The 15,201-nt window shown below is 41.6% G+C and overlaps 1 protein-coding gene across 9 annotated transcripts; it reads right to left on the reverse strand.

The window, feature by feature from the left end:
* Positions 1-999: 999 nt before the first annotated feature.
* On the reverse strand, positions 1,000-14,422 carry CYP2R1 (cytochrome P450 family 2 subfamily R member 1). 9 transcript variants are annotated; one of them, XM_070274811.1, is made up of 6 exons: positions 14,021-14,422; positions 7,516-7,657; positions 4,387-4,539; positions 3,907-4,062; positions 2,976-3,305; positions 1,000-2,120 (listed from the first exon to the last, which is right to left on the reverse strand). In XM_070274811.1, exons 1-6 carry the CDS (start codon positions 14,312-14,314, stop codon positions 1,945-1,947), a joined length of 1,251 nt encoding a protein of 416 aa, XP_070130912.1. In that variant the 5' UTR covers positions 14,315-14,422; the 3' UTR covers positions 1,000-1,944. The 9 variants fall into 9 exon arrangements, with proteins under 9 accessions (XP_070130912.1, XP_070130916.1, XP_070130915.1 ...); XM_070274815.1 differs by lacking the exon at positions 14,021-14,422 and adding an exon at positions 13,413-13,838; XM_070274814.1 differs by lacking the exon at positions 14,021-14,422 and adding an exon at positions 13,677-13,821.
* Positions 14,423-15,201: the final 779 nt, after the last annotated feature.

Here is a 15,201-nt window from a genome sequence, read left to right on the forward strand (position 1 = left end):
AATCTACTCCAGTTCACTATGTTGCTTTGCTCAGTAAGGCCACTAAGCCTCCAGAATCCCCAGTCTGTAGAGTTCAACTTAGGCATTTATAGGAGATATGCCAGGAAGTAGGAGGCCCAGGATGAGAGATTTTCTCTTTAAAGGAAGAGCAAAGATCAAAGAACAACTTGAAAGAGTACGTTTGTCAAGAGTCAGGGAGGTAGGCTGGAAAGTTGCTTGGCTTAGCAGGTGGTCAGAGGGCAGCAAGATACATATTGTAATTAGTCTCTTAGCCAGGAGTTCCTCTTCTCTTCATAACTCTCCTGATTTTTGTTAGGTAAGTTTATCACCCAAATGTAGCACATGTACTTTGGAGGATGCCAACTCAACCACTGGCTCTAGCAGTCAGCCCAAGTGAACCATAATCCCACTCACAAGACATAGTTTCAATGGATGGTGACATAACTTACTTAGGACCCATGGGACACAAAGAACAGTTTTAGGGGAACATCTGAAAAGTTCCCTTGCTCTCCCAGAAACAATCCAAGCTCACTCTCTCTACAAAGAGGTGGGAAAAACACATGTGCTTCCATGAGCCAGCCTTAAGATAAAGCTGATACCATCTGGAAGGCAAAATTGAGAGATGCAAAGAAACAAGATCTTTGATTACATCATGGAGCATCCAGGTCATACCTACGCTAAAACTGCCATACTGCCTATGAATTTTTCCGTTATTATTTAAGTAAATTTGCACAGGATTATCTTCCCTTTGCAACTAGAAACATCTTAAAGCATCAGGAATGCAAAGACGCCTGAATTACCACACAGAAACTTGAAAATATTCAACAGATGAGTCAAACTAAGGTTAAATTGATATTCTTAACAGAAGTCATTGTTATGTGCATTTACTCTGAGGCTGTGACTACTTCATGAGCCAAGTTACAAGAGCATGAATCTTAATGTAAAACTTTAGAAGAAATAATGTAAAAAAAACAATAAATAGTTGGACATGCACACCAGTTTGATCAGGACAGTCACAGTTTACACTTGATTTCCTGGCATAATTATTAATACAAGCCCATCACTCTCAAGCGTCCCAATTTATACAATTACTCTGGATCTAAAGCATGTTTCTTTTGATTTGAATAGTATTATATTTAGAAAAATAACAGTAATGGAAGGAAATTCCCAGAGACTTCACAAAGGTAAAAGGATTCAATCTTTAAACCCTGTGACTGGTTTTGGAAAAGAGTGGTACTAGACAAAATGTCCGTGCCTACAAAGAATTAATAGTTACATGTCATTTTTATTTTAAATATATAATTGTAATTTCCTACCTAATGAACTGCTGCTACGGGGACAGATACTCAGGGGTCACTGAGTCCCTCATTTATAGGAAACATGACATAATTCTTATGAAGACATAGAAGGGAGCAAGATTTGAAAGCACTGGTAGGTTCTACATTAAAATATAGATATTTCTTCTATCATCTGCCACTATGTCTACAATACCTCTGTAGTCCAAACTCATTTATTTAGGTTCTAATTTCTCCTTTAGTCCTCTAATAAACTGAACTAGTACCAGACCAGAAGGGAGCTGGCATTGGGATTTGGAAGCAAAGCCCCCAGAACAGGAGCAAGACGGAGTCAGGAAGGGATGGGAGGTACCTGGTACTTAATAAGAGGCTGAAAAATCAGGCTCTGCTTAGGACATCAATGGCCCTTCTTAGCAATACCTGTCATTGAGCCTTTGTTTTCCTCAACAGATAATTCTACCTTAGAAGTCATAAAAGCTTGAAAAAAATCATAGCTAATGCTTACTGTGTTAGTATGATTTTTAAAGCCACATCTGTGTTCATTTGGCTTTATGATGCTGTGACTTTTGTCAAAACACACACAGTGATTAAACAAGGTTCAAGGGTGAGGCGAACATACAGCCTTGTTCCACAAAACAGCCAGGCGCTTTCAGCGTCTTTCTGCACAGATGAGGTAGGCCTGGGGTTGCAGTGTCATGCCTAACCTGGGTTTCAGATGTGGAACCAGTTCATGCGGAAAATGCAAGTGAAACCGCTGAAGCAATGCTGTAAAAAACAGGAACATTTCCATCCGAGCCAGCTGTTCTCCAAGACAATGTCTTCTCCCTAAACGAACAAAAGAGAGACATAGTAATTTTTCAAAATACACAATATTTACCGAAATTTACGTCTAATATGTGGGTGTCATTCAGGAAATCTGAAATTTAAAGTTATGTTTATTAAAGGATTTTTCTTAAACTTCAAAGAATAGAAATTGGCACTTCAGCTCCCAGAGCCTATTTCTTTACCTTCTTTTGTCAGGTCATGGAGTTTTCTAAGCTTATTAAAATAAGTCTCATTCCCCACTTTCCTTGCACGTTGCAACAGTGCCTAAGATATGCCATGAAAGATCTCATTTGAGGTGTGACAGTTTGTTCTATAGATCCAGGAGAAGCTCATTTCATTTCAAATGACTGAATGTGTCCCCTTCGCCAGAGAAAGGAAGAGTTTCCAGTCCATCTTCCATGGGTCCTGTGATCTGTGTACTTTTTCACAGCAGAAGCAACATTTTTGGAGATGAGGTATAATAAACTGGAGCCAAGAGAGCTAGATTCTAGTTTCACTTCACATTATGATGTTATTTCCCTCCCTGGGTCTCAGTTTCTCAAGCCACCTGTTACTGACTTCTAGCTCTATGAGTTTTGACTACAAGCTAAAAGTCTACAAGCAAAAAAGTTTCAGAAGAAGTCAGAGCCCCTCAACAGTTTCTCTCTAGTTACTAAATTAAGGCTTTTTTATTTTGAGTAGAAACTGGTGTTAATGACCTCTAATTAAACCATTCTCTCCTGTAAGAATCAATGCTACGTTTTCAGAGTTGGCATATTTAATTCTACAACATTATGCCTCAAATTAAGAAGTCACACATGATGAATCATCACTCTAGTCTGTCCTGAAGTTGTGCCCCTGTAAGGGTGCTCTTACCTAAGGAGAAAGGAATGAAAGCTTCCTTCTTGGCAAAATATCCACTGCTGTCCAAAAATCGCTCAGGATAGAATATTTCTGGGTCTCTCCAGTACTTTTCATCAAAGTGTACAGAATAAAGGTTTGTAATTACTGTTGTGCCTTTAGGGATGGAATAACCACGTACAACTGTATCTTCAGAGGTTGCATGGAAGATCCCTAATGGCACTATATTACAGAATCTTAAAACTTCGTGCAAAACTGCCTCAGTATAAGGCATTTTGCATTTGTCGTCCCAAGATGGCTTCCCACTGGGTCCCATAATTAAATCGATCTCTTTCTGAACTTGTCCTGTCAGAGAAAAAGTGTTTAAGTTATTATGCTATTCTTAGAATTACATCTAAAGCAATTTCCCTTGGAGAGAAAACAAAGTATAACCTATAATAAGTCAACAGGGTATAGGCACACCCAGACTCAGATTTTTTTATTATCTGGGAGTTCGATTTAAACATATGCCATATATCTTGTACTACCAGTAGCCAATGCGCTGAGTAACTTTGTTGTGAAAAATACATGAAAAGTAATAAAAATTAAACAAATCCAGAATTGGAGTAACATCACTCTCAGCAAGGAAAATAGTGAAGCATAAAACTTGGATTAAAAAAACGAGGGTTCAGGTCTCATCTCTGCTACATCCAGCAGCTGAGTTTGGGCAAATGAGCCACTCAGCGAGTTCCCTCATTTATAAAACAGGCGTAATAAGACCTACCTCAGAAGTTTTCACATGAATTGAGAAAACAGATTTGAAAACTCTTTATAACTATTAAACATTTTTCTTCTAGGTATCACAGCAGCAGTTCCTGTATAAAATGCTTTGTACATGGCCAAAGACTCTCAAACACGTGTGAGCCCTAAATGTAAGGACAGGACTTGAGATGGAGAGAATCCTCACCTTGAATGTTAGGATAAAGGGCCATGAAAAGAATAGCCCACCGTAGCACATTGGTTGTAGTTTCAGTTCCAGCAATGATGAGCTCACCCACGGAGAAAATGAGGTTTTCTTTGGAGAAAGTAGATGACGGGTCATTTTGACCTTGATCCATCTCATCTAAATAAGCATCAACAAAATGCTGAGGTAACTGAGGCTTTCTGTTGACAGAAACTTTTTCAATAAGCCTGGAGAGAAACTCATAGACCACATCTGCATTTCTAAACAGCTGTTGAAGTTTTCCAAAAGGTAAGATGCCAATCCATGGAAAGGCATTATACAGGAAGACTGAGGCACTGGCAGCTAGCTCCACATTTTCACTAAATAACTCAATCATGTGCTGAAAATCAGTATCTTCATAGGTGAATCGTTCTCCAAAAATGATCAGATTGGTTATGTTTGAAACAGCATTTGTTATTAATTGTTTAAAGTCAAACGGTCTACCTTTGTATGTTTCAACAGCATCAATGAAAAATTTGGTTTCTTCTAAGATTTTAGATTCAAAAGACTTTTGGCCATATCCAAAATAGCGAAAGCTGTTTACAGCTAATCTTCTGTGATCAACCCATCCTCGGCCATATCTGGCATTGAGTAAGCCTGAGAAAAAAGAAAGAAGAGGTATAATTTTATCATACCTATATCCCTGTGTTTAAAAGCTGAAAATGCTATGGATTAAAAAAAAAAAGGGTGGTTAGTCATTCTTCTCCAAATTATCTTTCTAAAAAACTAGAACTAGACTCAGTGGTTAAGCCGTGTTCTCTGTTCTTCATTAGCCACAGAATACTATAAACAGATAAAGCTTGTCAATTTCTCATCTGGGGACAGGCAGAATAGACCTATAATTCTCCCACCACAAGAAACTGGACAGTCTTGCATAATTCAACCTGGGTGAAAGAGGCCTGGGTGAACTTTATTATCCAATTTTTACATAAGCCTAATTTACAAAAGACAAATGACTGCATGTTCTATGGGCAAAATTTTATCTTGGACTAAGCAAACAGCTGAAAATCATTCTTCTAGGATTAGAAATTTTCTCCTTTAAGAAACCAAATTTTAGAATACAAATTTTCTCCTGTTAAAGGAATATGTTACCTAACAAGATACCTCTTGCAGAGGCCAGGGTGGCCTGAATGAGCTGTCAATGTGGTGGAAATACTCAAACCAAAAGGAGGGTACTAGAGATTGAATATTTGTGTCCCCACAAAATTTATATATTGAAGCCTAATCCCCAACATGATGGTATCAGGAAGTGGGGCCTTTGGAAGGTAATTAGGTCATGAGGGCGGAGCTCTCATGAACGGGCTTAGTGCTCTTATAAGAAGGGACACGAGATGAGATGACTGCTCTGGGCCATGGAAGAGACAGGGAGACGCTGCTGTCTACAAGCCAGGAAGCAGGCTCTTTCCAGACCCTGGATCTGCTAGTCTCTTGATCTTGGATTTCCCAGCCTCCAGATCTTTGAGAATAAATGTTTGTTGTTTAAGCCACTCAGTCTATGGTATTTTTGTTATAGCAGCCTGAACTAAGACAGGGCAAACATGAAACTCACACTTCTAATATTGATATTCTTGCCTTAAAATTTCAGAGTCTCCACAGTATACTCTGCTGTTCTGATGTGGCTTCTATTGAATATTTTCCGTTTAAATTAACTATCAAGAAACACACAGTATCTTCAGCACTTATATTTATGTAACAGGTACTTTACTCAAAATTTCATTCATAATTGGTACATAGGCTTACTTATGACGAAAAATGTCATGTTCTCGTGTCTACGTGAAGTACCTATGTAATTTACATTTCCACAATTTTTGTGCAGCAATTTTTGCATTTGGAGCTTATGATAAAGTTACCCATACATAAAGGGGTCTTTAGTTCTGTCAGCAATCTCATATTCCCAAAGTCCATTCTCTTTTCCATACTCCCAGATGACTATTCATTCAACAAATACTCATTCAATGTGTATTTACGGAGCACCCGCTATGTTCCAGGCAGTGTTCTAAGCGTCACAGATGTATCAGTGAACAAAGGAGGCAAAGATCCCTACTCTCATAGACCTTACATACTAGTGAGGAGAGGCAAACAAATTATATAGCAAGAAAGGAGATACAGTGTGGTCAGGGAAAGCCTCACTGAGAAGGTGACATAAGTAAAGATACAGGAGATGAGAGAGTAAGTCAAGCAGATATCCAGGGAAAGATCACTGCTGGTAGAGGGAACAGCTAGTGCAAAGGCACTGAGATCAGAGCAAGCTGTAGGGAAATGTATGCACATGGGATACACATACGAGAAAGTACAGAGAAGCCTTGTTATAACTACACTGGCCGCGCCATATGCCCAGGCACGGGTTGCACCCACCTAGAGGGCAACTTTTTCCCATTCAAAAAGTGGGGAATGGTGACTCTGATTTCCCAGTTCCAAGGTCAGTGCATATTCATCTGAAAACAACACATACAATTTTCTAACTATTTTCCTCATACTGTTTTTTGAAAAGTCTTAAGTTGAATGCTTATTTTATCTTTATAATAAAATAGTTTAAACTATAAATTTATAGATTTGAAAAATATATAATATATACTTTATCCCAAATACCAGTCTGATCTCATCATGTTTCATTTTCATAATTTCTTTAAAGGTCTTCTTTTATAATTGTGGTATAATTTCTTCTTTGGCCTAATTATTATTTAGAAGAGTATTTAAGAAGCTGGAGATTTTGATCTCAAGAATCATTATACTCTGGCCTGAGAATTTGGCCTTTTAAACTGGTGTTTTCTTTGCATTAGTTGATTTGCTTTGTGATTTAATATATAGCTAATTTTTATTTTTCTTTTCAAACAATGTCTTTTTTAGGCTATGTAAGCAAGATATTGTTAAATTTTTCCTTGAAATTAAGTGTGAACTTCTCATTAAATTGGAGAATTTTGGACACCACTATTGTAAAAACTCATACTATTAAGTATTAAAGCCATAGTATTTGACTTCAACATTCTATTTTAGGCTCTCTGTTGCTGCCTTCTTCTCCCTTTCTGTTAACTTTCAGCCTTTCTCCTTTGTTGACTATGTACTCATCCAACGCTCATCAATACTAACCCACAGAGAATCCCAGTCCTTTCCACAAACCCAACAATTCTTCATTTACATATCATATTGATTAATTAAGAAAGGCTGCTTCAGGTTCTATAAGCCTATAAGCAAAATGATAGTAAAAACGTTACCAAGTATTCAAGACTGGCTTCAAAGTCATTTTTGATTCAAGCGTGTATGCACGTACGTGTGTTCTCAACTTGTTTCACAGAACCTGCAGATATTAAGTGCTAATTCTTTAAATATTATTTACAATATTTATTACAACTGGATTTCAACAGTAGAATTAGTATACAGTGGTCTAAATATGAGTGTAATGCAGCCTGAAATGTCCTCAAATACTAGATTCTGTAACTTAAATTAATGAATTAGCTAATTAATATTTTCCTAATCAGTACAATAGAATCCAAACTATGTACTAAATTTACATAAAATAAGGGATGTGATTCAAAATAGTTTAGTAAGGCAGTAAACAGGTGAAAATAAACATACCTCCCATTTTTGTCATCTTCTTGAATAAAGGAAGACATGGTCTGTCTGCAAAAATTTCACTTTGATGAACAAGGCACTCCTTCACTACATCATAGCCATTTAGAACCACAGTTGATATACCTCCAAGATCTAAACTGAAGATCTTTGAGAAAAAAAGAAAAACATTTAAACGGCAAAATCTATGGAGAAATATACCCACAAAAATCCACATTAAGCCCAGCTCTCCCAGTATTTATGCTTCCCTGAAAATGTAGGCATTCATTACTCAACTGACCATGTTTAGAGTGTCTTCTCTCTACAAGGCATATCAAACACTAGGAGTTCATGATGCTTTCAGTCCATGAAGACGCAATCTTATAAATGGTATAATGGAAAGAGTACTGACCTCAGGAGGCTTGGGTTCTAGTTTAAGCTGTGCCATTAAATAGATATAGGACCCTGGGCAGATTCTTTAACCTTTTTGGGCTTCAGGGTTGCCAGAGAAAATACGATACTTCCTTTAGATGCTCTTTTAAGAGTTATTCCAGCTCAAATCATTCAATGATATCTAAGAATCTCTTTTCATTTTTAAGATGAATGAGGAAGCGGCACCATCTACATATGTTTTATTACTCCAGGCTTAGATAGGGAAGGGGGTTGTCAAAGGCCTGAGAGAGAGCTTTGAAGTTGTTAAATTAATGAACAGAAACCTCATTAAATTGGAGTCGGGAAGCCAAAAGGGGGAGCTCTCACACCCTACATGGACAGCAGAACCCAACGGGAAGAAAGATTTCCTCTTTTTCTTTCTTTCTTTTTTTGTTGAGGAAGATTGCCCCTAAGCTAAAATCTGTGGCCAACCTTCCTCTTTTTGCTTGAGGAAGATTGCCCCTGAGCTAACATCTGTGCCAATCTTCCTCTATTTTTTGTATGTGGGACACTGCCACAGCATGGCTTGAGGAGCGGTGTATAGGTCCATGCCCAGGATCCAAACCCATGAATCCCTGCCGTGGAAGAGGAGTGTGTGAACTTAACCACTAGGCCACAGCACCAGCCCCAAGATTTCTTCTTTTTTGGCTGGCAAGAATCTCAGTCAATGAGAGACTGTCACAACTCAGCCAATAAAAAGCCACTTACACCTCAGAACTCTTTGTTTACAAAAGCCCTCCTAAATTCCTCTTCCCCTCTATAAAAGAGTTTCTCCTTCCCTTGTTGCAGGGGTCTTGCATGTGGTTCGCCATGGTTGCAGACCCCAAATTGCAATTCTTTGCTAATCTCAAAGAGCTGGTTGTCTATTTGTTTAAGGTCAACAAAGTACACGCATATTGTAACTAGGCTTATTTGTATTTAGGTCCTTGAATTCCATGACGTTAACAAAAAAGGCTCTAAGGGAATCTGACCTTGGAGGAAAGGCATTCACCACATTGGCATGGGTGGTTTCCCCTCAGCTAATGAGAAGGCAAGACAGAATATCCATCCTATGCCTTGCTGGAGACTTTATCCATGGTTTTGCTTTCTACAGTTTCAGTTACTTGCAGTCAACTGCAGTCTGTAAATATTATATGGAAAATTCCAGAAATAAACAATTTATAAGTTTTAAATTGTCCATCGTTCTGAGTAACACAATGAAATCTCGAACCATCCCACTTGGGATGTGAATCACCTCTTTGCCCAGCATATCCACGCTGTATATGCTATCCACCTGTTAGTCACTTAGTAGCCATCTCAGTTATCAGATCAACTGTCAGTATTGCAGTGCTTGTGATCAAGCCACCCTTATTTTACTTAATAATGGCCCCAAAGTACAAGAGTAGTGATGCTGGCAATTGAGACATGCAAAAGAGAAGCCACAAAGTGCTTCCTTTAAGTGAAAAGGTGAAAGTCCTCAACTTTTAAGAAAAAAATTGTATGCGGAGGTTGCTAAGAGCTACGGTAACTTTTATTATAGTATATTGTTATAATTGTTCTAGTTTATTATTAGTTATTGTTGTCAATCTCTTACTGCGCCTATCTATAAATTAAACTCTATCATAGGTATGTATATAGGAAAAAACATAGTATATATAGGGTTTGGTACTATCCACAGTTTCAGGCATCCACTGCGGGTCTTGGGACGTATCACCAGTGGATAAGGGGAGACTACTGTAGTCTATTCTAGTTGGCCAATAAAAGGGCCTAGTCCAGTGAGGGAATAATGCTACCTTATCAGTGGGATGCAAAGATTGATTATCCCCATCCTTTTAGGGGTTGGCCAAGAGCTTTTTAGAACCAAAATACTGAGTCAAGCCTCATCTCTGTGCAAACAGGTGGAGCTACTTCAGAAAAAAACAGGAGGCTTAGCAGAGGATAGAAATTCAGCAAAAGTACTTATAGCAGCAAAGTTATGAAGACCTCCAAGTAGTAAGAGAATTAACCAGCTGAGCAATGGAGTCTTTGGCACAGGGACAGGCCCTGCCACCTGAGCAGCAGGTGCATCCAGAACCTTGGAGAAGGAATGTGGACTGCCTGCCACAAACAGTGGTACTAGTCAAAAGTGGCAGTGGCAGAGTTTCAGCATAAAGGGAATGGCTACTAGCCAAGTCAAGGTGGAACTCTCTCAGTTCCCAAAGCAGTGGTGAAATGGTCTTAAAGGAAAGTCTTTTCCCTTAAGCGTAATTTTAGCAGATACAAAGAAAAACTCCTCCTGTGTGTCTCCTCTGCTCTCACTTCTGACACCAGATGTGTAGTTTTCCACACATCAAGCAATTCTGGGATACCAGCTGAGAGTCCTACAATTTAACTCAATTCTGACACGATCTACCTGGAAATAGTGTCAGATTCCACAGGTGAAGGGCTCAGTGCCACAAATGCACCTCCATTTCAGAGTCCAACTGCAAGTCCAGGTATTACCTATGCTTCTGACCAATAGGCTATAAATCAGAGGTTCCCACCACCTGCTCCTTGGGTTTGATTAACTTGCTAGAGTGGTTCACAGAACTCAGGAAAATATTTTACTTAATGGATTACCAATTTATTATAAAAGGATATAACTCAGGAACAGCCATATGAAAGAGATACATAGGGCAAGGTGTGGAGAAATGGGTGTGGAGCTTTCATGTTCTTTCCAGGCATGCTACCCTCCACTTACTTTCACATGTTCACCAACACAGCAGCTCTCTGAACCCTATAATTCAGGGATTTTTATGGAGGCTTTATTACCTAGGCATGATTGATTAAATCATTGGCTGTCAGTGATTGAATCAACCTCCAGCCCCTCTCCCCCCCCCAGAGTTAAGGGGGTGGGGCTGAAAGTTCTGAGCCTCTAATCCTGGTTGGTTCTCCTAGGAACAATCTCCCATCCTTAGGCGCTTTCCAAAAATTATTTCATTAGCAAAACTCACGTGTGGTTTAAAGGGGCTTGTTACGAATAACAAAACATGCCTTTATTACTCTTATCTCGTAAGAAATTCCAAGGGTATTAGGAGCTATGAGCCAGGAAAGGGACAGAGACCAAATATATATTTCTTATTATAAATCACAATACACAGCAAAGATAGTAAAAGGATGTCACTGGTGATTACACAGTGGTCCTGATGCAGGAAAAAAACAGACTATTTCACAAGGATGGTACAAGACCCCAGGGTTGAAAGTTGTTTCAGTAAAGAGGCAGAACAAACAGGGGAGTTGTATTTCAGGGGAAAGCCGTCGGGCTGCAGACTCTAGGGACTACAAAACCAAGGAGAAACCACGGCTTGGGAAAGATGTTATACAATCCACATTCACGCAGAAATTTGAGATGGTCCTCTATTCGAGGGTACAACTGGGGAAACTTACTTGAACTAGCATCCATTCTGGTATATGTTTTTTTCAAGGAGTTTTGGTAAGGCTTATGAATCAAACTGTGGAAACTTATCCATAAGGTGTTTCGAGCTATGGAAGGGTCCAAGATTAGGTTTATATATTCTTTGATTTATTCAATAATTTTTAGTATTATTATGGGCTAGTTATCATGCTGGCAGAGATGGAAATAGGAACACATCAAACACCTTCCTTGCCTTCAGTCTACGATCTTCAAGTCTCTTCCCCTCCCCCCAAAGCAGCTCTACCCACAATTTTTCACTATGTCAATTAATAACAATTAAGAAAGGATAGAGAATCCATCCTTTAAGCTGTTCACGTCCAAAACTGCCAAAGTTGACTCCATTTTTCTCCCAAGCTCCACATCACTGGTCAGTAGTCATGTTGTTCCTACTTACAGAATATAAACAGAAGATGACAATTGCCACTTCTATCAGTGACACTCTGATCCAAGCCACCTTCATTTCTCCCATATGTTATCACAACAGCCTCTTGTCTCATTATAGGTGACCCTCAACATGGCATACTCCTGCTTCATGGCCTTTGGACTTGTTCTCTTGGCCTGGAATGTTCTTCCCCTAGATATTCCTACAGCTTGCTCCTTCATTTCATTTAAGTCTTTGCTCAGATGCCTTCTTTATAGTGAGGGCTGCTCTGACTATAACCCATTTAAAATTTTACCCCCTGGCATTCTCCATCTCCCTTACCCTGATTTAGTTTACTTGATACTCTGTACTCTAACATATTACATAATTTACTTATTGTGCTTATGTTGTCCATCTTCCCTCACACTAGAATGTAAGCTACACGAAGGCAGGGATTTTTATGTCTGTTTTGTTCACTGCTACATCTTCACACCTAGGACAGTACAGAGCATATGACGACAATTGATAAATATATGCTCAATAATGAAGAGTGGTGGAGACACACTTTTAAGCATATTATTACAACACCATGGGCTTAGTGCTAATAACAGAGGAATGTGAAAAGTGCTGCTGATGAAAACTGATAAAGAAGTGCCACATACTTTTCAACCTTTCCTGGGACTGTTCCCTCATTTGGAATGCCTCCCTTACCGCCATACAGTCCAAACCATGGGAAGTCTTGAGGGACCATCCGCTACCAAGCCTTTCTTGGTGCGCTCTCTTCCTCTCTCTTTTGAACCACCACAGCACCTGCCTAGAAGCTCCCATGGCACTTATTTAATACTACCTTGAACCAGAAACATTCATATTCTTGTCTTCTGCTTGCCTGCTAAATTATAAACTCCTCAGAATCAGTGACTTCATCTCTTTCATCTTTGAACCCTCTATAGAATCTCATTCAGTGCTGGGCATAAAGGTCTCAATAAATGGTTACTATATTAATAAATTAGTAAGTTGTCAACCTTACTTGCCTTAAAGGAATTATTTTATTGTCCTCACATTTACCTGAAAATAACCCGTAAAAATCATTTGTACTAGCTTTGCCAGCTAGGGAGTGCTTCTGGAAACCTGGATGAAGATTAAAGTCACTGCAGAAGTTTACACATTCAGAGCGAATCTCCAAGGAAATGGTACTTCTCAATGCGGTACATTTCTATCTAGGATTGCCTTTAAAATGAATACGTGAGACCTGAAGACTGGTTGTCTTCCTTTCAAGAATTATAAAGAACTGAATTCACAGACTTAAAAAAAGCACGTGTCACTTGAAGTGACTGTCATTCCCCATAAGCAATTTTCCAGGCCAAGTTTTTTTCTGCGAGGAAACACCTCCAAATCCTTCCAGAAGTTCAGGAGATAACAGCCTCCTCCCACTTCCAAAACGGCATGGTATTCTAACAACTTATACTAACTTCGAGACTTTGCGAGAACTGGGAGACTTCTCAGTCCACGAGAGCCCTTTCGCGGCCTTTCACAACTAAGATCAAATGCCGCCGCAGCGGGAAAGGTTAACATGTTTGGCGGCTTTCAACCTAAGTCTAAGGCGGAGTCAGGCCCAGCACGTCTGCTCTTCAGCGCAGGCATCCTTTTCATTTTTGCTCCCTTCTTTTTCCTCTGCCTCCCTTGCACCTAATAGCACAGATGAGCGCCATTCGATTTTACCGATTTTCCAGTCCCCGTCGGGGGGAGGCCGGCCCACAGCAGGCGCAGCCGCGTTGGCCACGAGGACGCTCCTGGCCAGTCGGGACGTCACCGCCGCCCCTGCGCTGTGGACCCCGCACTGAGTTCAGTCACTAATTCGTTCGCTCTTTCCCAGTCGTCTCCCAGAGCCCCCTTCCGGGCCCGGGCCGTCCCCTGCGCTCCCTAATCCGCACAGCCAGCGCCTAGACCAGCCGTCCTCACTGAAGCCTCCAAGAACCTCCTAACCATTAACTGGGTCCCAGAATCCGGACGCCTCGTTTCACCGAGAAGCCGTCGGTTGCCCCTAACCGAACCGTCGGGCCCGCGGGGCGGGGAAACTGGGCCGGAGCTCCATCTGCTGAGGACAGCGCCCCGCTCGGCCAAAGCGGCACGGCCCGTGGGCCCACTGCGCAAGCGCGGGAGCACGCCCTCGGCGCCCTAGGCGGCGGAGGATCCCGCCCGGCTCCCCCGGGACGTCACGGGGCGGGGCTCCGGTTGGGCGGGACCCGACAGCTGGGGCATGGCAGCGGCCGTCAGCCCACCCGGAGGGAGGCCCGGACCCGCCCTGTCCGCGGCCCGTCGGGCCGTACCTCGCCGTACGCCTGGCTCTGCTTTCTCATGTAGACGTGCGGGAGCTCGGCTGAGGCGGCCAGCGAGTAGATGTTGCCGATAAAGGGCAGCCCCGACGGCCCCGGGGGGAAGCCGGCCGGCCGCCTCTGCTTCAGCAGCTGGCGGACGCCCAGCGCGAAAAGCAGCAGCAAGAGCGCGCCCCCGAGCGCCGCCGCGCACGCCTCAGCCCCGCGAGGGTCCCACATGGCCGGGGGCTGGGCTGCGAACCCCGCCGCCTGGGACCCGGCCTGCCCTCCAGTCGCGCCGCATCCCATTGGCCCGATACCCGAGGTCCCGCCCCAGTCCCATGGCCATTGGCTGGCTGCACGTAGGGCCTCGGGGCACTGGGGCAAGTTCCTCCTGGCTTTGCCTGGCTCAGAGTCCGCTGTGCGGAGGCGGGTGTGATCATTTGGATCTGGGGCGCGGTGCTTGGCGAGCACCAGCTTGACGGGATACTGAGCCTGGAGGCATCTTCTAGGGTGGTGACGCCAGACGTGTCAGTACAACTTCGCTCGCTGGACTGGGCTGATCCTGCCTCCCTGGCGGCCAGCCCTTTCTGAGGGTGTCTTTTTAGGAACCAGGTCTTATTTCAGACTAAGAAAACTGGAGAGGTAATCAGCATAATCAGCACTGCGATCTTTAGCTGAACCTGGTAATCTTCATAATCTCCATTAGAGAATTGACGCATCAATAAGAAAAACTAATCTTACTATTTTGTCCTGTTTTATCCATCTTTTCTCCTTACGAGGCATTTTTGCGTGTGACCCCTTAAGAATTGTGATGATTAAGCAATATTTATGTAATTAGTTTAGATTACCCATCTTTTCATCCTGTTCCCATCTTCACAAACTGTAATTCTTGGCAATCACAAAGGACTCTTTGATCTGCAGTTGCTCAGGGATAGTCTGATTATTCAAATTTTTTGCCTGCCCTACCTAAAATTAAGCAACTGATTGCCTATTTGGAAGTTCCTATTTGCCATTACTCTTTCTATTCCCATTTTCTGTTGAGCAGTTCCTTGCAACGCAGGACCTACCGGGCGTGGGACTCTTCTAATTGCTGCTCCCTAATTGTGATTAAGCAGCGCCAAAAGGGTTATGATCTTCAACAATTTAAGGCTCATCCATACAACAAATATTTATTAAATGCCTACCATGTAGTG

This window comes from Equus caballus, chromosome 7 (assembly GCF_041296265.1).
Source record: "Equus caballus isolate H_3958 breed thoroughbred chromosome 7, TB-T2T, whole genome shotgun sequence".
Taxonomy (NCBI): Eukaryota; Metazoa; Chordata; class Mammalia; order Perissodactyla; family Equidae; genus Equus; species Equus caballus.

Bases quoted from the DNA above. Each gene is read 5' to 3' on its own strand.
- CYP2R1 (XM_023646083.2), bottom strand. From the start codon at position 14,314: ATGGGATGCGGCGCGACTGGAGGGCAGGCCGGGTCCCAGGCGGCGGGG. The intron at 4,540-7,515 runs GTATGTTTATTT...CTTTTTTCTCAG, and splicing joins GAAGATGACAAAAATGGGAG to GCTTACTCAATGCCAGATAT. The intron at 3,306-3,906 runs GTGAGGATTCTC...TTTCTCTGACAG, and splicing joins CCTTTATCCTAACATTCAAG to GACAAGTTCAGAAAGAGATC.